The sequence below is a fragment of the Schistocerca americana genome, chromosome 1, assembly GCF_021461395.2.
Source record: "Schistocerca americana isolate TAMUIC-IGC-003095 chromosome 1, iqSchAmer2.1, whole genome shotgun sequence".
Classification (NCBI taxonomy): domain Eukaryota; kingdom Metazoa; phylum Arthropoda; class Insecta; order Orthoptera; family Acrididae; genus Schistocerca; species Schistocerca americana.
The window spans coordinates 1,084,243,757-1,084,269,011 of NC_060119.1; the positions used below are offsets into that span (position 1 = coordinate 1,084,243,757).

Here is a 25,255-nt window from a genome sequence, read left to right on the forward strand (position 1 = left end):
TCGGTCACGAAATCTGACAGCGAATGGGAGAGCAACGTGCTAACCGCATGCTCGTCCGTCACCGCAAACGTAGGCGCCTAGTGGTTGACACGGCGGTCGATCGGTGCCGTTGGGCCTTCCGAGACATGGTCGGATAGAGTTTAGTTCTGTTGCCTGCGACCAAAGGAATAAGTAGAGGCAGCTTATTGTCGCGAAGCAAAGAAGTGGCGTTTATCACGCTCGATATGAACGGTATTTGTGTGATTTAATTTGTGTAGGAACGTAGATCAGTGACACAAGTGAAGCTTCCTCGACAGCTTTGGTTTGCCAACGCCGCTGCTCTAATTGCCTAGCAAGACACCAAGATAGGGGGTGTCGAGGTTTGGCTTACTTCCCACAACACGTCCAGCTTTGCTGAACGAAAGGCACCGTAAGCGAACTCGCTTCTGTTTCCTGTAAAATGCATTTTCAAGTGTTGTTAAGTTCTGGAGCTAACGTCATTTCATGTGAATGACTTGTAACAACTTGGATTAATTTTATTTTTCCACTTTAATAAAAAATCCAAAGAATAGTGGTGTGAGTAAAGCTATTGAAGCATGTGTGGCAGTTACATCACCTCATTCCAACGCTTTTTAGATTTATGGCGCATAGATAATTATTTGATTCCGAACGACAGTCTCCACCTATCAGTTGACGCTTTTTAAACTTCTGATTTATACAAGAAGAAAATAGCTCGTTGTCTAGATATTGTTTTCTCAATAAAACTTTTCTCATAGCCAACTTAGAAAGCTGCGTGCTCATTTACAAGACTCCCTTGACAGAAAACAGACTGCAATTTGCGCTTTTTCCCTCTGTTCGTTCTGAGAGTTTTGGTAAGCTTGTATAACGACCAAAAGCAATGAAAAGCAGGGTGAATGTTGAAAAATTATTTCGTACTTTCTGTACTGTTTTAATAAATTATAATAATATTGTGCAGATTGTTTTCTGCTTACCATCGTAAATATCGCTAAACTGTATGAAAATGCCTGCAATCAATTTCAAAGATTTACTTCATCAGTAAATATAATGTACAGTCTAGTGTAAAATATGCATGAGAATTATCGAAGGAAGCAGCACCCATTTACAGGTGAAAATGTAAAAAATGCTATTCATGAATGATCATCCGATCTGCTGTAGTAATTATATTCTCCGTAGCTTGGTATGTAACTCTAGAAAGAGTAGGAAGTATTTTTTACTGCAGAATGCACAGCCTTATATAGTGTTTGACTGGAGAGAATAGTGGTAAGAAATACTTATACTACAGTATTACGTACGCACACACACACACACACACACACACACACACACACACACACACACACACACACACAGTACTCAACCTGTGTCAAAACAGAAAGTGAGTGCATTCCCTCGACAGTCACAATGTTTCGTGAGAGGCTATAATAGTGCTCTCACATTTATGTTTACGAGGGCTATTCGGAAAGTAAGTTCCGTCCGGTCCCGAAATGGAAATCACTGTGAAAATCAAAAATGTTGTATTTGGAACAGTTAGCTACACCTTCCCGCCGCTTCTCTACATAGTCACCGCTCCGACTGAAGACATTTGCCGTACAGTTGTGCCATCTTTCCGTTCCCTCGTCATAGCTGGCAGCCGCCTCGTTGACAGTGCCAAAATGTTGCCTTCGAAGCCAGCGGTTCATGTGAGCAGAGATGAAACTGAGGAGCAGCCAGTTACGGGCTGCATTGTGGCTGATCTGATCAAACGCTTCCCATCAAAAAACGCTGCAAAAGTATCTTCATTGCCCATGCAGAAGGGACCGCGTAACAGTTGTGTTATGTGGGTTGCATGACATCAGGCAAAATCTCTCAAGAGGCCCTCTACTTGGTAGGAGACTCTACTTTTTATGCATCTTTCCGTGCTCACTGTGTACTCAGAACTGCAAAAAAGGTCTAAGCGACGCGATCGACGGGCATACAAGAGGCACTGCCCAACACATCTCTGCAAAGATTCATCAGATTTTCACAGTCGTTTCCATTTCGCGATCGATCGGAACTTATTTCCCGAGTAGCCCTCGTATTTATTTATTTTTCCCGTATCAACAAGCAATGGTTTCTGCTACCCAAGGCTAGGTCTTGATATGTGGGTATTCTCGTTTCTTTCACGAACATTAGAGGAATGTGACTAAAAATACGCTTCTGGAATTTATTTTCTGTAACGATCTTATAGACATTACATAACAGAAAGAATAGGCGCCAGTCAGGAAGATAATATTAATCTAGTACGATATTATTACTTTGTGTCAGTGTTCTGTTTCCATCTCGTAAGAGTTCATCCATAGATTTTATTATCAAACATAAAAGAATCAAGTATTTATCCACAGTGTACTCTCGTGGTAAAGCAGACTCTTCAATTGCACTATTTCACTTGCAACGTTTTTCTTTTTGTGTTTTTGGTAAAGCAGTAAGCTGAAAAGCAAATGAAGTAGATTTTTATTTTTCTCAACTGTTATTTATATGATAGTCTGGCCTGAAGCCGATGAAGGAATATGAAATGCCAGACTGCAGTCTCGCAGTATTATTGGATGGTACTCATCCAGTGAAAGGCAAGACGCAACAAGTCTTGGAATACTAAATCTACACAGTAGTTTGCTAGTACAGCGGGAGCTCGCTGATTCCATGACGACACAAGGCAGCACGTTCACAGCTGAGCACCCCGTCTGCTGACACTGTGGCCCTACTGTAGTGCACTCACCCCTGGCGGCGGCGACCATGTCGCTGGGATAGCCGAGGCGCACGAGCGCCGCGCCCACCAGGTCGGCGAACGCCGTCGCCACGGGGATGATGACGTAGCTGTCCGTCTCGACGACCGGCCGCCGGCGGAAGCCGACCGCCGACACCGCCTCCACCACGCAGTGCACCGGCAGCGACTTGCCTGCCAAACACAAACACACACACACATGACGTCATGTATCACACCACCACTGTCGTATACTGGCTGTCTACTGGTACATTTCACACACCTCAAGCGCTTCGGTTACTGTGACGCTGGGATGGCGTAATTGTACAGGATGGCAGCCAATCAAGGAATATTTTAGGAAATTAGTTTAAAAAATTTATTTCAAAGGTCCAGTGGAATCTTTACAAGTTTTCTCCCAGAGTAATTCACGCCGTGTCTACCTGACGCAAGTCGCTTGCCTTTCAAAACCGAGGCAGTTCTGTCCAGTTAAAGCTGCTGACAGGAGACGCCCTGACACTTTTGCTGAAACTGCTTGCGAATTTACGCCATTAGTTTTAGGCAACAGCGTGCACGCAATACGGATCACGTGTGTGGACGCTGGAGTCTTCTGCGGTGCCGAACACAGTTGCTTTTCTCTCTTGCAATAGAGACCTCGAACAGAACAGACGTCTTTTTGGAAGACAGAGCCTCTGGCTCTGCTTTCACGACCGGCCACCAACGTAAGTCAACATGAACCGCTTCCCTCCCTTTCATGGAATACATGAGTATTCCATGAACTGTTCAAATGGCTCTGAGCACTATGGGACTCAACTGCTGAGGTCATTAGTCCCCTAGAACTTAGAACTAGTTAAACCTAACTAACCTAAGGACATCACAAACATCCATGCCCGAGGCAGGATTCGAACCTGCGGCCGTAGCGGTCTTGCGGTTCCAGACTGCAGCGCCTTTAACCGCACGGCCACTTCGGCCGGCATTCCATGAACTGTGTACAAAGCCAGACCAACAGGCATTACATGCATTGACCAAAAATGGATAGTGCATTGAGAATGGCTAGTTGCTAGCCGAAATCTAGATCTGGCAATAAAAATTCCAAAGGACGACTGATAGCTGGAATCAATTATTTACAAACCAAAATAACGGTAGCCGCGTGCAACAGCCTTTGAATGGAGGGTAACCTGATGAATAATAGAGATATCAAAAGAGGAACTGAAGTCGGCGCCTGCCTTATACAGAGGAATAAAACACGTGGGATAACGTAAAGACAAATTTTATTTTTTCGCCCTGCCTATGTTCTTTCACCAGGAGGACTTTACATTAAATCGGTGATTCAAGAAAGTTGAAGGTAGAGCCGAGTACTACACAGAGATAGTCGAAACATGGAAATGATAAACGTTATAGAAAACACATAAAATAACTTATGATCTAAATAAAAAAATTGTATGTCATAAACTGGCCAACTAAAATGCACAACAAACAGTGACACTTATTTAAACAACACATATTTCGCGCACATCTCTGTCCTAAGATACTGAAACCAAATATTAACGCATACATCACCTCGTATAAGACGGCTGCTCGACATAAACTAAATAAGTAATGTAAACACTTTCAGAACGTCGTGGTTGAAGACTGAACTGACATTTTGTGGAAGCCGGAAGAGCAGCCCTAAAATTCTCAACTGAAGCACAAATTCTTCTCTGGCGTCTTTATGGGAGATACACGATGTATCTGATCGATTCATTATTGCGAACACAGAATGACGTTTTCTTAATGTTAATTCTTATAAAGAACTGAGGGAAAACAGCCCCGACCACATTTCATTCTGCAAATCATAGTGATGGTTCTTTGCAAGGAGCAGGCCTTAAACCAAAGTTTACACGGGATCGTCGATTGCATCCGCACGTCACGCATGCTCCTATTGACTTCTGAGGTGTTCCATTCTTCTCGCTATCGATTCGGAATTCTCAGTCAGACAGCTATTAAATAATTTGTAGGAAACTTCAGTTTGAGATATAACCTTTTTTTTTTACTTCCTTTGCCAGATGATCAACTTTCCCGTTACCACTGGTCATCTTTTTTATGCCGTTTCTACATTCTATGAGCTCTTCTACTATTTTTGTAATGAAAACTGTATTCCTGTTCCTCCAATTTCCGATTTCAAGAGATTTCAGTACGTAAACTGAGAAGGTAAAGGTCAAATTTTTCTTACAGGATTTAACAAATATCAATGCAATGGCTGCAAAGACGGAAGATTGTCAAGGCAGCTGGAACAGTTTATTTGCTGAGTTCGGCAGACACCGAAAGATACATCTCAAACGACTATTCGTGTTTCGCTTTTTATGCGTCTGCACAAAAATGAAAATCGTCTTGTCACATATTTTATTGTGTGACGGAAAATTTGAATGTAACTCGACGATCCTGAAGTTAATCAGTTCCGATTATAATACTTGATGTCAAAGATTTTGATACCAGATACCAGAACAGATCGTGGCTGCATAATTTTCTCGATGATACAGAGTCACATTACTGTAATACAACGCTGATAATTGTCTGTTAGTTCTTCTCGGACTTAACATACTTCTAGTTACTAATGTCTCGTGTAAGATCTATGACCAAATATCTGAAAAGGAAATATTGATCAGATACCCACTGTGCCACCAGGATTGAAACAAGGGCCTACACGTGCAGATGCTAATCAGAACTGCTCTATAGCTGTGTCCTCTTTTCAACCATAGCGAGAACCAGTTGCTAATGACATGTGGAACGTCTGCAGAGATTTCTTGTATCATTTGACCGAGTGACAATGCAAGGTGTCAGTGAGTGAGTGGCAGCAAGCCTGGGTGGGCGTCCCAGCGAGTGGCCAGAATTTTGGGTTATTAGCTCTTCGGCGGCGGTGACCCCGCTGTGGGTTGCGCAACAGTGGCAGAGTCGCGGCGGCTTAGCGGATCTCTCGCACCTTGCATAACGTCGCGAAAGGCGGCAAGCGGCACCGTCGACCAGGGGCTTCCCGCCGGACAACACGTGTATTAACGCCTCGCTCAGCCGTGTGGCCGCCTCTGTTTTAGGGGGTCGGTCCACCCGCCTTCACCGCTTCGCGCTGACTGCGACGCCTTTCGGCCCTCGCGGTTCTTGACCACCGTTACATTTATTCTGGAGCTTTTATTACGGAAGCTGGTGAAATAAATCATTGTAGGCATTTCTCAAGAGGAGGCTACTTAACAGGGCACGATTTAGCCAGAGAAATGTGTTAGCTAATATGTATAATATCTGATGAAAAGTACGTGGACACTTTTTAACGGACATTAATCATGGATGTGGCCACACTTCACCTTTATGACGGTTTGAACTCTGCTGGGGGCTGAGTGAAATGTCAATGTCTGTGGAAGAAAGGTGGCCCATTCTTACTCATCAATGAAAACTAGAGAATGTATTGATGTTGGACGCTGGGGTTTGTGGCGAAATTGATGTTCTAACTCATCCCAAAGGTGTCCCGTCGCATTCAGGTCGGGACTCTGGGCAGGCCAATACACTTTAGGAATGTTATTTTTCCCCAACTAGTGCCTCAAAGATGCCGCTTTATGAGAGGGTGCCTTTTGAAGCTGGTACTCGTAGAAACAATGAATTGGTCCTTTATTGTATACAGTAATTTGTATAGAAACCAGATGGCATTTATGTGTGTTTGTGAAATCTTATGGGACTCAACTGCTAAGGTCATCAGTCCCTAAGCTTACACACTACTTAACCTAAATTATCCTAAGGACAAACACACACACACCCATGTCTGAGGGAGGACTCGAAACTCCGCCGGGACCAGCTGCACGGTCCATGACTGCAGCGACCTAGACCGCTCCGCTAATCCCCCGCGGCGATGACAATTATAAGAGCCGAGGGGCGTGAGAGGGAGGCAGTGGTTGGGAATGGAGTGAGACAGGGTTGTAGCCTATCCCCGATGTTATTCAATCTGTATATTGTGCAAGCAGTAAAGGAAACAAAAGAAAAATTTGGAGTAGGGATTAAAATCCATGGAGAAGAAACAAAAACTTTGAGGTTCGCCGATGACATTGTAATTCTGTCACAGACAGCAAAGGACCTGGAAGAGCAGCTGAACGGAATGGACAGTGTCTTGAAAGAAGGGTATAAGATGAACATCAACAAAAGCAAAACAAGGATAATGGAATGTAGTCGAATTAAATCGGGTGATGCTGCGGGAATTCGATTAGGAAATGAGACACTTAAGTAGTAAAGGAGTTTTGCTATTTGGGGAGCAAAATAACTGAAGATGGTAGAAGAAGAGAGGATATAAAATGTAGACTGACATTGTCAAGGAAAGCGTTTCGGAAGAAGAGAAATTTGTTAACATCGAGTATAGATTTAAGTGTCAGGAAATCGTTTCTGAAAGTATTTGTCTGGAGTGTGGCCATGTATGGAAGTGAAACATGGACGATAAATAGTTTAGACAAGAAGACAATAGAAGCTTTCGAAATGTGGTGCTACAGAAGAATGCTGAAGATTGGATGGGTAGATCGCATAACTAATGAGGAGGTATTGTATAGAGCCGGAGAGAAGAGAAATTTGTGGCACAACTTGATTAGAAGAAGGGATCGGTTTGTTGGGCATATTCTGAGGCATCAAGGGATCACCCATTTAGTATTGGAGGGCAGCGTGGAGGGTAAAAATCGTAGAGGGAGGCCAAGAGATGAACACACTAAACAGATTCAGAAGGATGTAGGTTGCAGTAGGTACTGGGCGATGAAAAAGCTTGCACAGGATAGAATAGTATGGAGAGCTGCATCAAACGAGTATCTGGACTGAAGACCACAGCAACAACATTGTATACAGTACACACTGCTGTGAAATATGTTCATATCCTCCTACTCTAGCTTTTTATCAAGGGCAGCATGTGGACTACGCCCTAATGACGAGAAACACCCCCAGACCGCAATACCACCTCCTCTGTATTTCACAGTCGGCATTACGCATGATGGGAAGTAACGTGTCCAAGCATTCACCAAAGCCAAATGTTTCAATTGGGTTGTCACAGAGTTGGCTGTGGCGTGGTTCATCATATCATAACACTCGTTCGCAGACACTCACTTTGAAGTGGCGTCGACCTTACGCTACCTCAGGTGTCGCTTGCCACTGGCTTTAGGAATGTGGCTTACGAGGAGCCGTACCCCATTCTTTTTAACTCTCCATGACAATCATGGTGATAGCTGGAATGCTGGTAGCGCCTTGGAAATCACGAGTGATTCCTTCCATTGATTTCATGAGAGGCTAAAGTTCCTGTCTGTCGGTACACGAGATGTACCTGGGCTTGGTTTAGCTGTGATTGTTCCTTCGCATTTCCATTTCACGATCACATCACCAACAGTTAATTTGGGTATCATGAAAAGGGATGGAATGCACTTGATGGATTTGCTGCTCGGGTGACATCTAGTATCTAGTGCACGTTCCATGTTACTTAGCTGTCCTGATCGACACATTCTCTTCTTACTGCTTATCTACTGTCAACACAACACTCCTCGGCTCTGTGGCATCTATTGGTCAATTAGGCATTACGTAGGGGTGTTCCGATGCGTTTGTTCAGATAGTTATGCGTGTAGCTCTGTTCCATCAGGTCACTTGATCTTCAGTCGCTTTCTTTACCAAGAAACGGAAGAGCTAAGCTTTTGAAGAAACAGAGCCGCTCCAGTACACATCAGTCGACACTCTTCTACGCACTGACGATCACATCACACTATCGCCCTCTCAAAATTGCAAACGGTATTCAGTTAACCCCTTCACTACAGTTGCCGCGGGGGACAATTCCGAAATGCCAAGAAGCAAAACCCAGCTGCTGGTACTCTGTAGCAAAATTGTGGCAGAACAAGTAGCATTATTAAATACTCTGTTTGCCATGTTATACACAGCAACGGTGAGGACACCAGGAAATTTCAGAAATGTATAGAACAGTTAAAAGAATACTGAAGTCAGAATTTAGTAAGACATAGATAAACTTAGCAGAATTTTGGGCATGCACACACTTCTTGTATGATAGTTGAATGCAGGTAAGAAAACCAAAGGACTAAAGTAGATGGTTGAAGCAAAATGTCTCAGAGCTCTCCGCTTCATGAATGCGTGAGAATGCATGAGAAATAACACAATCGAGAAGAACTGGAGATTTTATCATCAATGATGAAATACATTCTCTTATTTATATATTTATTTCATCTTGCAATATTAGAAACTTCACGCCCTCACTTACACCTAAAGAGTATAAATAACATTGTAACGTTAGCAGATGAGATGGAACATATAAAACAGAAATTGATAGGGATGATGGATGGTGTTAACAATTTGGGAGAAATACTATCTCGCTGCTGGACTTAAGGAGGGCACCGGCGAAATGCCGAGAGGGAGCGTACGCTGATGGTATTGGGTAAAGGTTTAATTTCCTCTGGAACGCAGTGTGGCTTAGGCTGACCCGCAGGTCACTAGTTAGTCTGTTGCAGAATCGTTTGGCTGAAGTGGAGTAAGAGAGATGGGGAAAGATTTCGTGTTATGCTCAACTACAGTCAAAACGTGAACGTTTGCCACCTCGTATTATGTAAATGATAGGTATTTGATAAGCGACGAGAGGTGCTCAGGACACCAACAACAATGGAAACGATGAAGAGAACAGGCAGTGTGAAAATTTCGTTGTCTATCCTGTTGTATCCACTGAACGTAGGAAGTACTGGCGTGATCAACCAAGTGGATGTTGCACACAAGCACTGATGTAAGACTACTGACAATGATATCAACACGCCTTGCGAATGGCTGACCACCGTTCGCCAAATTCAGTTCTCGCGTAGCAACCAGGTGGTAATTACAGATGGTGATAGGAAATAGAATTGGTGACACGAGCGAAATGGAGAACTAGCCAAAGCCGTCGTGACACGGAACGAGTTAGGTAACGTCGACGTGGAGCTCTACGAGTTTTGTGACATCACTTTCTGCAGTTGTACGTTGAGGAGCAATTTCGCTGCGTTATACACACGATAAGTTGCGATACTTCGGAAAGGAATTCCAGTACTGTAAACAGCCAGAAAGCTCTCTACGGCACAAGCAGAACTTGCAAGACGTCGCAATGTATTTATCTTCAGTTGAAGCCCGTGTTTGGTGGATTTTGTGTTACAACTTACACCCTATGGATATAAGCTGTCTCTAAGCACCAGCCCACTTAATCTTTCGAGAGAGCGTAGATACTGGTACGATGTACTGTAATAAAACGACGGGAAACGTCATACCTGTGGTTAAAAATTTTTTCGTATTTAGTTAGTTTCGTTTTATAACTTGCGTGTTAGAATGTGCGCTGTTTTAAAGCAACGGCACACTGAAGATTCATCAAAAACTTCACATTTTTAGTAGGATTTGTTATAATGGAATGCCAATTAATAACATATGGCGATTAAAGCCTTCAGAAGACTTAACATAAAATACGAGTTCACTCATTGCAGAACTTCAGCGTAGCGTAGTTGGTAGAGGCGACGCGTTACGTAACAGTGGATAACGACTTCGCGTCTCGCTGTATCCAGATTTCTTTTCATTGTTGCGTTTATTAATAGGTTGAGAGAGTTACTTATTAAATTAATAGAAATTATTTCTGTAATATTTGGCGTCATGTAATTATAAGTGCGCGCTCTGTCAGGAGTGAGTTTGTTCGATTTCGTGAACTTTGATCAGCTGATATACTTATTGACTGAAGATGTATTAGCCGGCCGTGGCGGCCGAGTGGTTCTAGGAGCTACAGCCTGGAGCCGCGTGACCGCTACGATCGCAGGTTCGAATCCTGCCTCGGGCATGGATGTGTGTGATCTCCTTAGGTTAGTTAGGTTTAAGTAGTTCTAAGTTCTAGGCGACTGATGACCTCAGAAGTTAAGTCCCACAGTGCTCAGAGCCATTTTGAATATGCATTTTTCCTTTTTGTCTTATTATATGTTTATGGATATTTAATGTATGCTACAGTCAGAAGATGACTAGGATATGTACAAGGGAAAAAAATATTCGTTTTAATAGTCCAAACGTAGGAACTCTCTTCTGAGAATTTACGTTTGGAGCACAGCATTGTCTGGTAGTGAATGTTGGACAGTGAGAAAACAGGTATAGTAGAGAATCGAAGAGTTTGAGATGTGTTAGAACAGGAAGATGTTCAAAATCAGGTACAACGTTAAGATAATGCATGAGGAAGTTTCCCGGAGAAATGGCGAAGAAAGGAACATACACGGTAGGGCATTCATTAATGAATAACTTTCATGGTAGTAGAGGGAACTGTAGAGGCTACAACTATAGGGCAAAACTGGAATGCATCCAACAAATAACTGAAGACGTAATGTGCAAGCGCTGCTCTGACATGAAGACGTTGGCGTAGCAGAGGAATTCGTAGCGGGCTATCTTACCAAATACTACACTGCTGGCCACCGTAAATGCAACACCAAGAAAGACAAGAGGTAGCACAACAAGATTTATTTTGTAGATAACATGTTGACCAAGTATCAAATGATTACGTTTACAGACGTCTGTGACATGTGGTTCCTGCCAGAATCAGTAACCAGAGTAGCCGCCATTGTTGGAGATCACCGCTGCCACAAGTCTCGGCATTGAGTCAAAGAGACGTTGGATGTGTTCCTGGGGTACAGCAGCCCAAGCAGCTTCCACACGTTGCCAAAGATCATCTGGTGTGGCAGCTGGGGATGTAATCTGGGTCACTCGTTGAGCAACCATGGACCACATGTTTTCGAGCAACCATGGACCACATGTTTTCTATCGGCGAAAGATCCGGAGAGCGAGCCGGCCAGGGAAGCAATTCAATCTGGTTATTGACGAAGAACCTTTGGACAATGTGTGCCACGTGTGGTCGCGCATTATCCTGTTGAAATATGGCTGTGGCCGAGCCCTGAAGGGTAAGGAAGGACAACTGGCTCCAGCACCTCGGATATGTAGCGCCGGCTATTTAAAGTACCGGGATTGCGTACTAGAGGCGTGCGAGAGTAATATCCAATACCGCCCCATACCGTAATACCCGGTGCAAGACCAGCGTGGCGGTGCATAATGCAGCTGTCTAGCATCCTCTCTCCACGGTGTCTCCACACTCGAATCCGACCATCGTGGTGCTGCAGACAGAAGCGTGCCTCGTCAGTAAAGACAACGTCATTCCATTCTGCCGTCCACATCCGTCTGTCATCACACCATTGGCGACGGAGACGTCTGTGGTTCTGCGTCAATGGTAGACGAAGCAATGGACGTCTTGCGGACGGACCACTCTGCTGTAAACGGCGTCGAATGGTACGCGCAGACACTGGATGATGCGTTACAGACGCAATGTGCTGTGCTATGGTTCGGGATGTCACTGAGCGATCCGTCACTGCCATGCCCACAATTTGCCTATCAGCACGTGCAGTGGTGCACCGAGGTGAATGCGATCGACCACGTCGGTCCGTCGAACCCTCCTGCATCCAACGGTCACATATCCGCATTACAGTTGTTTGGTTTCGTCCAACACGACTAGCGATTTCTCTGTATGATAATCCACAATCTCGGTAAGCCACTATCTTTCCTCTGTCGAACTCGGATACTTGATCAAAAGATGTTCGCTGTTGTCTACGAGGCATAACTGATCGTCTTGTGAAACAACCACAAGGTAAACACACGTGCCGAACGTACACTCGTCGAAATCGCCAAGCCTTAAATGGCGCTATGAGGTGACGCCACAGGCGCGCGTGATGTGCGTCTGCGCTGAAATTCTAATCAGTTGCATATCTGATCACTGCAAACCCATGGAGTAAATTTCACTTGATTCGGATGCTTCCTTCAGGGTGTTGCATTTACGGTGGCCAGCAGTGTAATATGCTTTGAAATTTTGTTCTCAGATTCCGTATCCACTAGAGTGTCAAATTAAGGCCTTCTGTATATTTAAAGCCTATCCATTCACTGGAACATAGTCCACAATTAAATACTATACCAGCAGGAAGAAATTTGGAAATTTGTGGTAAGCTCTATGAGACCAAACTCCTAAGGTCATCGGTCCCTAGGCTTACACACTACTTAAGCTAACTTAAACTAACTTACGCTAAGGACAACTCACACACCCATGCCCGAGGGAGGACTCGAACCTCCGACAGGGGGAGCCGTGCGAACCGTGTTAAGATGCCCTAGGTCACGAGGCGAGGAGGAAGAGGATCTTTTACTACGAACCTTTGACCAAGCTTCCTACCAGTCGCCGACAACTGGTTTGTCAATGACAGGATATCTCATCTAGCCACGATAAGTCTCCACCTTCATCTGGGCGAGAATGTGTTGCTACATGCTCCTAGACTAAATTTATCAAACACGTTTAAATTAGAAGCACAGAGTATTTCACTACTCACCAAACAATTCCCCTTCTTCTAGAACTAGAGTACTCTAGTGACTGTGCATCACAAGTGACACTAAATCAGGCGAGTGAGCACTGATGGAGTACTTCATACGGCTGGGAGCGTACTGCAGAACCAGTGGATTACAGGAAGCACGCGGCTCTCGGTGGCAAATCTCTGCGAGAAGCGCGAGCAGAGCTCGGCCAGCCGTTACGCAAGTGTGGGTGGCGCCTTGTAGGTCAAGCCGGCGCGAACCGCCGCCTTAAGGAAGCTATGCGGCCTAAGCCGGCCTTAAGCCTGCTGTATAATGTGTAGCCTTCTTAGCTTAACAAGATTACGCGCGCGGAGCTCGGCCTGGATCAGCGGACTTCCGCATCTCCGCTACCTGTGCGCTCCCGCCTTACTGGCTGCCCGTCAAACACAAAAGGCGTCCACGCCCACCCACACCTGACAACTCCAATCTTCCTGTCCGATCGGCAACTGTCTGTTAACTATTAACAGCACGAGGGCAAAACACGCTGCTAAATCACGACCGGTATTTCTCATTCCTAATCTGGATCAATCAGTATATTGAGCAACCAGTAAAGGAAACAAAAGAAAAATTCGGAGTAGGTATTAAAATCCATGGAGAAGAAATAAAAACTTTGAGGTTCGCCGATGACATTGTAATTCTGTCAGAGACAGCAAAGGACCTCTAAGAGCAGCTGAACGGAATGGACAGTGTCTTGAAAGAAGGATATAAGATAAACATCAACAAAAGCAAAACGAGGATAATGGAATGTAGTCGAATTAAGTCGGGTGATACTGAGGGAATTAGATTAGGAAATGAGACACTTAAAGTAGTAAAGGAGTTTCGCTATTTGGGGAGCAAAATAACTGATGATGGTGAAAGTAGAGAGGATATAAAATTTAGACTGGCAATGGCAAGGAAAGCGTTTCTGAAGAAGAGAAATTTGTTAACATCGAGTGTAGATTTAAGTGTCAGGAGGTGGTTTCTTAAAGTATTTGTATGGAGTGTAGCCATGTATGTAAGTGAAACATGGCCGATAAATAGATTGGACAAGAAGAGAATAGAAGCTTTCGAAATGTGGTGCTACAGAAGAATGCTGAAGATTAGATGGGTAGATCACATAACTAATGAGGATGTATTGAATAGAATTGGAGAGAAGAGGAGTTTGTGGCACAACTTGACAAGAAGAAGGGGCCGGTTGCTAGGACATGTTCTGAGGCATCAAGGGATCACAAATTTAGCATTGGAGAGCAGCGTGGAGGGTAAAAATTGTAGAGGGAGACCAAGAGATCAAAACACAAAGCAGATTCAGAAGGATGTAAGTTGCAGCTAGTACTGGGAGATGAAGAAGCTTGCACAGGATACAGTAGCATGGAGAGCTGCATCTCACCAGTCTCAGGACTGAAGACCACAACAACAACAACAACAACAACAATCTGGATCCTTGATACAGCCACTCTGCATTTCGATAATCGCAACTTTTTAGTCCGTCTTTTCATACTAGTGCACAGTACTTCTGACTGTTGCGCCGAGGACCTCCGTTCGAGCTGTTGTACTGGTACGGATTTTTCACGAATAGGACGACAGGGATCGGATGTAGTTACGTCAATAATGACAATTTAGGATCTACTTGAAACAGCAGCACTGATTCAGACTTCGAAATCCGACGTTCAAAGACAGAAGGAATATGGGTTAACCACTTGCCCCTCCAGTACTGGCGACTCAGACGCAGAGTTGTACAGCCGTCAATCAACAAATAGTGCGATATTCCGTGCCTAATGGAGATGTTGCCACAAAATAAGAAGACCATTCAAAGGCAGCCCTAAGCAAAGAGAAAATTACTAAACCACAGTCAAACTTCACGCAGGGATTTTACTCACTGTCATCTCTCTCTCTCTCTCTCTCTCTTTCTTTCTTTCTTTAGTTCCCTATTACCATACCTACTCCTTGGCATCACATCACAATGGTATCTTACATCTTAATGAAAATGGAAAACTGCTAAGAAAAGGAAACTTGAGTGGAACAGACCAAGCGTCACTAAACTCTCACCTCGATTACACAAATCGTCATTTTTTCGCAATGGTTCACATCAATCTGCATTTCCATTTGTGTAGCGTCCAGTACTGCTTTACAGAAGTGCGCATTTATGATACTACAAGCATACCCTAGAGATTTACCACTGTGCCACTATCTAATGTGAATTGCTAAAATACAAAAGTAACTCGTAGCAACTGACATTCGGATGCTCAACAGAGAATAGTATTATTACTAAAAGAAGACTTCTTGGAATAATTACTTCACAACGAAAAGAGGAATAAATGCTCGAAGAACAAATGAAGGATAGTGTGAACATTTCTTCACATGCCAGCTACCAAAAAGCTTATATTCCCCTAAAGTGACCGTTGTTATGACATTTATGTGATTAAATTTATAGCCTAGCCAATGGGAGCAGCAAGGAAACAATAGTACTACAGTTTCCACTGTGGTCTCTCTTACGAAAAACGTGTCGTGAAAAACCGCTCAAGTGATGTATAATAATTTCCAAAGGCCAAATAGAAAGTTGCGGCTGTAAATCCGAAGTACAAACTGCTTGGAAGAGTAGGTAAATTGTATATATCAGGAGCAGTCAAATGAAAACCGAACACCCGCCACAACGGGACTATGTAAAGGTTCCATTAAACAGCGATGTCCACACGTGTTAAGACATCTATCCCATTGGGAGACGAGACGCACTCTCCTTCATTTCCTCGCCCGGCTGAAACCCACGTCCAAGCAAGTCTTTCTTGTGGTCGTCAATGATGTAAGTAACACGCGGTGAAATGTCCGGGCTGTACCGAGGATGTTGAAGTGTTTCCCTTCGTCCGACAGGCATTGTGGGGTTCGGCGTTATCGTTCAAGGAGGAGGATTCCGTCCGACGGCATTACGACAGCCTGCAGGCAAACAGCAAAGCTAACAGTGGACACAGCCCACATCTCCCCTGCGAAAGAAATCCAAAGCTGCCCACACAAGTTCCGGTAAGATCACGATGACCTGCTGCTTCAACTGCAGGAGCCCTCTGGTCGTCCTGTTCCTCGAGCGTGGAACCAAAACCAATGCGCAGCGCTGTGGAGACACTTTGCAGAAACTGCGATGCGCCATAAAATCAAAAGGATCAGGAACGCTGTCGGACGGAATCCTCCTGTAGCACGATAATACACGACCTCACACTGCCAAACCGACGAAGGCTACCCTATGGCGATTTGGCTGGGAAACAGTGCCACATCCTCCGTACAGCCCCGATCTTACACTGTGTGTTTTTCACATCTTTGTCAACTAAAGAAAGACATGCGTGAGTGTCAGTTTCAGTCGGAAGAGGAAGTGAGTGAGTGAGTGGGTGCGGTTGTGGTTCCGCAAGCGGGCGAACGCGTTCTAGGGAACAGGAATTGATCTTCTTATCTCCCAATGGGATAAATATCCCAACGTATGTGTTAATTACTTTCGAATGGACCCATTCCATGGTCCCGTTGTGGCGGGTGTTCGCTTTTCACTTCACTGCCTCTAATATCTACGTTTGAAGTTGGTATTAAAAGTTACTTTGAACTCTATTTCAGCTAATAAAGTCGTTTTCTGTCTACATTGTTCCGGAATACATGGACATCTTATCTTTAGAAAATCACACTGCAACAAAGAGGTCGCTGCTACATTACTGGCTTCATGACTGCAGTCAGATTTTATGAGTGATAAAGATCGTTTTGCAAGAAATCATGGATAGCTCTTATGTCGACATACATTTCGGGAAGACAGCCGTAACTGCTGTGCGATGTTTAAATTATCCTTTATTTTAAATCGTCTCAGTTGCCCAATTTTTATGATGATTACTAGTTTCGGTCTAAGAGGAAGATCTTGATATCAGCATAGCGAATCCGAACATCACCATCAAAATTTCGGATTCAGTTCATGGATATTTTCCGCACTGGATGCAATGTAAGACAGGAACAACGATGCTACGCAGAAACGATTTTTAATTTCCACCGTAGGCTGTCAGTTTTCTTGTAGATGCGAACTTTATTAAATAGCGTATTAACGAACCTTTTTGCATCGCGTATTACATCACTAGCTACTTTCGGTCCGTGGCTATTTTCAAATGCAGTTGCCTCGGTTAAACGTAGTGCTTCATATCTTCTAAATACGACACCTGTTTCATCCACGTAATTGCATTTGAAAATGACAGAAAGTCGAAACTGGCCAGTAATTATACATGATGCAATTAAGTTCATATTTATAAAAAAAAAACATACGCTGACTATTTAAAATGGTTTTAGCTTTCAGAAATTAGGTCGAGACTCCGGACCCACAAATGACGCAACTGATGATATGCTAAGCTGTTCCCGGAAGGACGGAAACCACTGAACAGTAGTTCTGTATCTGTAGATATAACATACACAGAATGATTGCATACTGTTGGCTTTTTCACTGTTGAAAAAGTATTTACAAAGAAAAAATTAATTTAGAGTAACAAACTAAAACATCATAATCACATTATCACTCCATAACGAGCCATCGGAGACGACTGGTCCTTTATACCAAAATACTAAGAAAATAAACCTGAACAACCTCTGAAATTTTTGTCGGTGTATTTCAGGTTTCTCCCAGTATGTAACTACGGAAACATTCAAATCCATACCGATGACAGAGTAGACTCCGTGGTAATGTGCGTTCCGACGCGAGTATTCTTTGACACCATTATGAATATGGGTACTTGCTTAGGCAGCTACACGGCACTGAACAGAGCTTGCCAGATCGAAACTAAAAATACCATAAAAATTGTGCAACACAACAAACAATAAGGCATATTTGCCACATTGCTTGCACAGAGCTTTAGTGAGCGCATTAAATACGACTGCAGAAGTTATCAGTCAAAGCTCAAGTTACAGGATGTTTCAAAGCCGGGCAGCGTCACCGAAAACTTTGCCTCTAACAAAACTTGTTCCCCGTGGAGTGATTTCTCACTCATAGATGTTTCATGCAAAGACGTTTAAACACCTTCTATATTATGTCAGTCTGAAAGCTTTCGTGGCCGTTTTCACTGTAATTAAAATCTTCTGGATTATATTTCTCCACACAATCGAGGTTTCAACCCCTCTACTGGGGTTTTGGGTCTTGTAGTGTCCACTTTACACTGAGTGCCCAATCTACATTGGGCACCACAAGATCCTGAAGAAGATCCCAGCAGAGGGGTCGCAACCTCGATTGTTCGATGAAATATGACCCGCCTAGCAACTCAGAAGATTTTAATTTTACGTTGTGTATTATTCATCGGCTAAACATGTCTCGGGGCTTTAGTCATTCTCAGTACTTCTTAACCGATGGCAGCGTCAATATTGTGGCAGGAGTATTGACCTCTGTAGTCAGTGAGTCAGGCAGTTTCGGGAGTAGGTCAATACATTTCATTCCAGTCCAGATAGCCCCGTCAGGAGAAGTGAAAGGTGACACCAACGACGAGTTCCCACGAGCTACATCTGCTCTGCTTCAGACCGCGGTAACGAAGAGCGACGAGAAGACGGCAGAGCACAAACGATCTGCTGCTGCTTTAGAGGACGCCAGCCGCTATCAGGGGCCGGAGCAAACTCCTCCCCCCCCCCCCCTCCCCCTCCACCTACTCCTCCCTCCTGCTGCTGGTGGAAGTGCAGGAACTGGCGGACCGTTCGGCGGCGCCGGCAGCCAACAGCTAAGGCAAAAGTAAGTATCGAGCGAGACAGGTCGGTCGGCGGGCATTGAGTCGCAGGTAAACAGCTGTCAGGGTCCCGCCTTTATCTGGCGCGGGGCGCTGTTTCTTGAGGAGAGCGAGTGGGCGGGCGGTGGAACGACGCCTTGACGCGAGCGCAGCACCACACGACCGCCGCCGGCTGATACGGAGACAGCCGCGAAGCGCCGCCGCCGCTGACATCTGGGAGGAAATGAAGAAATAAAATAGAATCGTTTATAAGCAGGCGCGGGCCGAGCGGAAGGGGGCAGCGGTGGCGCTGGGTTGAAGGGGGAGAAGGGGGGGGGGGACGGGAAGAGAGCGAGAGGAAAGAAGAACGAGGAGCCGCGGCTCCCCGTCACAGATTGCCGCGCCGACTTCTTCTCCCTTAACGCGTCGCTACCCTCCTCCTTACTCTTTCCATTAAATTCGGAATCGTTGAAAAGCTGCTGTGCAGAGAGATCTCTGTGTGGGCAGCACCGCCACCCCTCTCCGCGCGCAGGCGCCGCAGAAGTTAATGTGCAATCATATCGAAGCCGCCTGGCCCGGCGGGGAAGTACCGCGCCGGCGGGGCAGTGCGGCGGGGAACCACCGTGCTGATTAGCAGCGTCGCTGGCGTCCCCAAGGCCGGTCCTTTTATCGTTTTAAGCGAACACGGTTTATCAGGTCATCATGATCTTTTTTTATTGTGGCCAGGCATAAGGCGCTGTTCCCAATCAAGCATCTGGTCTCGGCTGTCCTCCGCCTTGCCCGCAGTCATTCATTCATTCTTTCTCTCTCTCTCTCCCTCTCTCTCCCTCCCTCCCACCACCCGCAGCCACCACGCACTGATGATGATTCCTGTCTCGCTGGCGCTGCCGCCACCGCGTTATTTTGCGCTCGCGGCTCGTTTGCGAGATACGGCAGTCGTAAAACATTTAAACGCGCCTCCCACAGGCGTTACCTCTATCTTTCGGAGGTGCTCCATTCCCGCAACATACTTACAGACGTACTTGGCAGTTTTCGTTGAGAGATAAGCGCCGTGAGACATTTACTCCTCCAGATGCAGTAGTCGCATTAAGGATACCGTCCGCGGTGCAAAGACGAACGCAGCTTCGTCATAGCATTGCGACGGAGGGTTACAGAGAGTGAAACAGTGCGCTGGATTCGTAATCTGTGCCGGGTTCAGATCCATGTCCGGGCACCGAAATTTAAGCTTTCAGTGGTCTCCCTAAATCTCTTCAGCCGAGTAACTGAGATACACATTGTATGGGTATCGATTTATCCACGAAGATCGTCTTTGGATTGACTCTTACCTTTTTTTTTTTTTTTTTTTTTAATATGCCACTACAGTTTGTCCTCCTACGGACCTGCAATATACTGACTCCGTTCTTTCCAACATTTTATAATTGTAATGCAGAACATAGATAGCGATAATTTCGATATAAATATTTATGATTCGTCGTGCTTAGTAAGTTTGCCTTACGTGACGCATTTTTGTAGTTATTTGATGCTTATTTTTGATCGGTCCTGATTATAGCCTTCGCCCTTTGCTGTTACATGCCTCAGGTTGGTTCGTTGTTTTCTGGAAAATGATAGCATTGCAATAATGAAGTGACGAATTACAGTTTTGGAAAATAACGGGATCGCCCTTCCCCAATGCCAGGCCAATCCAATACAAACTAGTGTTTGCCTTTTTATGAGTACGGTGTCAATGGAACGTTAAATTCTTTCCTTATCGAATGATTGCATTTTTTAAGATAACCTGAATGTTGCACAACTTCTTTAATTGATTTGACACACACTTTACTAGTTCCATATAAAAACAGCCAAAGTTGCAAGATTCACTTTCTATTTAACTGATGTCTAATTTCGGGTTACCTGAACTCATTTTCAAATCATCCATTCACAAATCCGAAATAGCACATAAGCCATGACACGTTTATACAAACACGTGCAACGAAGAGAAATTTAAGCATGAAGAGAAATAGAACAAACGTATATGTTTGTTCCCTCACTGTTCACGGTTTAAATTAACTTGGTTATACGTAGATGTACGACCTTGACATGATTTGTATGCTGTTTGGGAAAATACTGTTCTGTCTGTCTGGATAATTTCAAAATTCGTTCAGGTAACTCGAAATTAGCGATCAATTAGGCAAAAAGTGAATCTTGGATTTCAGCTGTTTCTGTATCGAACTGGTTAACACAATTTGCCGCCCTGCAATTAATTTAGCATGATAGAAATCCATATGTTGAATAAAAATTCGCCTGGTATTCTTATATAAACTTGTTGAAGTAAAAGATGAAGTCCTTACCTGTCACTATCACTGGAGAGGACTCACACATCGATGGATGATTACTTCTATCCCATTTAAAATTACGTAAATGTGTACTAAGGTTACTGTTTGAGTAATAAATGCATAAGTTTTGCAGCTGAATGGCATCTGTTGCGCCAAGACAAATAACTTGCCTCTGACTTCCAACTACAATGGTAAAGTAACCGAAAAAGTTCGAGTAAAACTTCGATTCTTGACATTCAGATTTTCGCAAGTGTGTTCTGTAAATTAGTTGTTCTTTCATTATAATTATTGTTATTGTCGTTGTTTGGAACCTTATATACAAATTATCTGAAACTTATCTGAAGGGTATCACTGCTGTCAGCTACAGCGGTGTATTAAGCGGAATGTGTACCAGACCGGGATTCGAACCCGGGATCTCCTGCTTACTAGGCCACGGCCTATCCACATTCCCACCGAGCGCCACCTGCCCGCAGTCGCTGTTCATTATACTTCCGTTTCCTACTCAGAGTTTCCCGCAGGAGGCTGGACACATTTGTGCATCCGCACTGAAGAAGGTGCAACCATTTCCCAGCTAGACTTATCAACTACATGAATGCGTGGTGCCTGTTCTTTCGGACACGCGGAAAGAACAGACACCAAGTATTCATTGTTGTTGTTGTGTTCTTCAGTCCTGAGACTGGTTTGATGCAGCTCTCCATGCTACTCTATCCTGTGCAAGTCTCTTCATCTCCCAGTACCTACTGCAACCTACATCCTTCTGAATCTGCTTAATGTATTCATCTCTTGGTCTCCCTCTACGATTTTTACCCTCCACGCTGCCCTCCAATGCTAAATTTGTGATCCCTTGATGCCTCAGAACATGTCCTACCAACCGATCCCTTCTTCTAGTCAAGTCGTGCCACAAACTCCTCTTCTCCCCAATTCTTTTCAATACGTACCTCCTCATTAGTTATGTGATCCACCCATCTAATCTTCAGCATTCTTCTGTAGCACCACATTTCGAAAGCTTCTATTCTCTTCCTGTCCAAACTATTTATCGTCCATGTTTCACTTCCATACATGGCTACACTCCATACAAATACTTTCATCAGAAACGACTTCCTGTCATTTAAATCTATACTCGATGTTAACAAATTTCTCTTCTTCAGAAACGCTTTCCTTGCCATTGCCAGTCTACATTTTATATCTTCTCTACTTCGACCATCATCAGTTATTTTGCTCCCCAAATATAGTTCAAATAATATCTGCAAAGGATCCCGATTGCTCCATTTACTTAGGACATACGTAGTTTCTAGAATTGACTTTTCACTGTACAGTGGCGCACAAGGATGAGTAGTCGAAAAGCTAATTAAGTTTCATTTGTGACATTCTAGAATGACTGAGCTCTCAAAGCTAGTTAGGCTCTAACAAAATAGTATTGTGGAGGCTATTTGGAGATAATTTATATTAAATTTCAAAGTTACATCAGCCGCGTTTCCAACTGGTCGGTCAATCGTCCTAATGAATGAAGTCTGAAAGTCGTAATTTATTTGTTGTTGATATTGGATCATAGTCTACGTAGGGAAAGCGAAAACTTATTTCTTAAAGAATTCCTTTTTTTTTAAATTTAGAACGTAATGACGCTTTTCTCCGCCTTGAGTTCTTTACACATCGCAGATACCCCTCTTCATGGGAACTATAGAATAGGTATGAGATAATGCCAAGGCACTGTAGTGGAAGTAATGACAAAATTCTCTTGTATGTGAACAAGATTACACAAGATGGTCGGTGTAAGCAAGATATCAGAAGCTGCTTGGCACAAGCGAAAAAAAAAAATCTTCAGTAACAAAACGCTATTGGTATCAAATAGTCATATGGAAATGATGAGGAAGTCCCTGAAAGTATACGCCTAGAGCAGCGAAAGGTGGACCGTCCGAAGCTTGGAAAAAGAGTGTTGAAAGCGTTTAAAGGTAGTGCTGTCGAAGAATGTTACAAATTATGTACAAAATAAAGGGAAGATGAGAAGTCTACGGAAGGCCTTTACCATGAGAAGTCATGAACGTGACTCCATGTACGACGTTCATGAATAGTTACCTTCGCGTTGGAAGGCTCAGTAATGGGAGAAGAACAGCAAGAGCACGCAAAGATTAGTAAATGCAAACCGGTAATAGACCATGTTAGGTCTGGTATGTAAAGTGGAAAGGGTAACCTAAGAAAGGGGAAGAACGAAGACATTATCAAATCTAGATTTTATGAGCTATTGGAGATATATGCCGTTATTGAGTTGTTATATCACGAATCAAGGCAAGAAAACGTTTTTCTACTGTCAGCGTAGCGCGCAGAGACAAAGCAATCTTGAAAGCGTGGGCAATTTTATAACAGAGGTGATGCGACACATTTTGCTGACATCTTTACTTACATTTTTCTTTCCTCTGCTTTAATTAAAATTATCAGTGTTACTTGAAAACATGAAAATATGAAAATTTGTATATATGTATTGTGTACGTATATATTTTCTGTTGTGTGTGTGCTAGGTCTAGAAGGATTAAGTACTGTGCAAAACCAGAGGAATCGAACAGTTGTGGGAAGAACAAAACGGTTAGCGTGAGATTTTCTCGATACTGAATGTACGATTTCCTCATTTTCATCTGAAAAACTCAAGGACTAACCATTAGTGAAAATGGTGTGAAAGATCGAATGAGCAACGTGTGATTTCTACATCTACATCATTACTCTGCAATTCACATTTAAGTGCTTGGCAGAGGGTTCATCGAACCACAATCATACTATCTCTCTACCATTCCACTCCCGAACAGCGCGCGGGAAAAACGAACACCTAAACCATTCTGTTCGAGCTCTGATTTCTCTTATTTTATTTTGATGATCATTCCTACCTATGTAGGTTGGGCTCAACAAAATATTTTCGCATTCGGAAGAGAAAGTTGGTGACTGAAATTTCGTAAATAGACCTCGCCGCGACGAAAAACGTCTTTGCTTTAATGACTTCCACCCCAACTCGCATATCATATCTGCCACACTCTCTCCCCTATTACGTGATAATACAAAACGAGCTGCCCTTTTTTGCACCCTTTCGATGCCCTCCGTCAATCCCACCTGGTAAAGTTGGTGATATTCTGCGAACGATTTATGAGCACAGAAGAAGAGGTGATGTGTGATCCATAAATGATGGAAGGACGTGATTTTTTACTTAGTTTCTGTGAAAAATGATTTACTACTAAACAATACTTTTGTGGAGAGAGAGCTGCCATAGACACGTACTTGTTCAACGTGGCTACTATTTAATAAAAAATCGCGCCCCTTCAATTATAAATTGAAGGTTGAATCAAGTATTAGAATTCGATGACTGTGAGTAAACTGAAAATATTGGTCCACCTGGATTCGTCTATAACTGCGAACTTATATGTAGTTTTCAGAAGAAAATGGTTCAAATGGCTCTGAGCACTATGGGACTTAACATCTGTGGTCATCAGTCCCCTAGAACTTAGAACTACTTAAACCTAACTAACCTAAGGACATCACACACATCCGTGCCCGAGGCGGGATTCGAACCTGCGACCGTAGCAGTCGCGCGGTTCCGGACTGAGCGCCTTAACCGCGAGACCACCGCGGCCGGCTTTTCAGAAGAGATGATTGATTTAAGCCAACTTATCGCCCAAAAGCGTCAACCACAAGTTTAGTGTACATTCGCGTATAATTAAGAAGGGGAGTCGCCAGTATAGCAAAACCAGCGAAAGCAGAGTTCGCAGCATCACTTAACGCCTCCTCACGTAATTTGGTGACGTTTGCATTCATCTTCCAGCATCGAAAAACTTTGAAAGCGGCAGTGAACAAAAGAATCGCGGGAGTGTAACAAGAAACAGCAGCTGGGAGCCTTCCTTGGAAAAAAAAATTAGGAAACTCGCAGACGAAATTAACTGGTCTGCTTATATATTTAATGGGTATGATAGTTCATACCCCCACGGGACTAAAAGTCCCAGCGCCACACATTTACCTGCCCAGGTTATGCAGTACTATCACCGTCACGCCCCCAAAGTGAATTGCAGTGACGCAGTCACTGCCTTGTGGAAATTTACTGCCTCACCAACACAGTTAGACCGCAATAGACCGGTCATGCTGTATTGTAACATATCACCCCGGACTGCAAGTCCATTAAA

General features: G+C 43.9%; 1 protein-coding gene across 1 annotated transcript in view; it reads right to left on the minus strand.

Moving 5' to 3' along the window:
- Positions 1-25,255, minus strand: part of LOC124596492 (ras guanine nucleotide exchange factor P) — a gene marked incomplete at its 5' end in the record, with an annotated part of 330,978 nt that overhangs the window by 79,411 nt on the left and 226,312 nt on the right. The window contains one exon of the mRNA XM_047135648.1: positions 2,732-2,911. Coding sequence (XP_046991604.1) covers positions 2,732-2,911 — 180 coding nt within the window. The remainder of the gene's footprint in view (positions 1-2,731; positions 2,912-25,255) is intronic.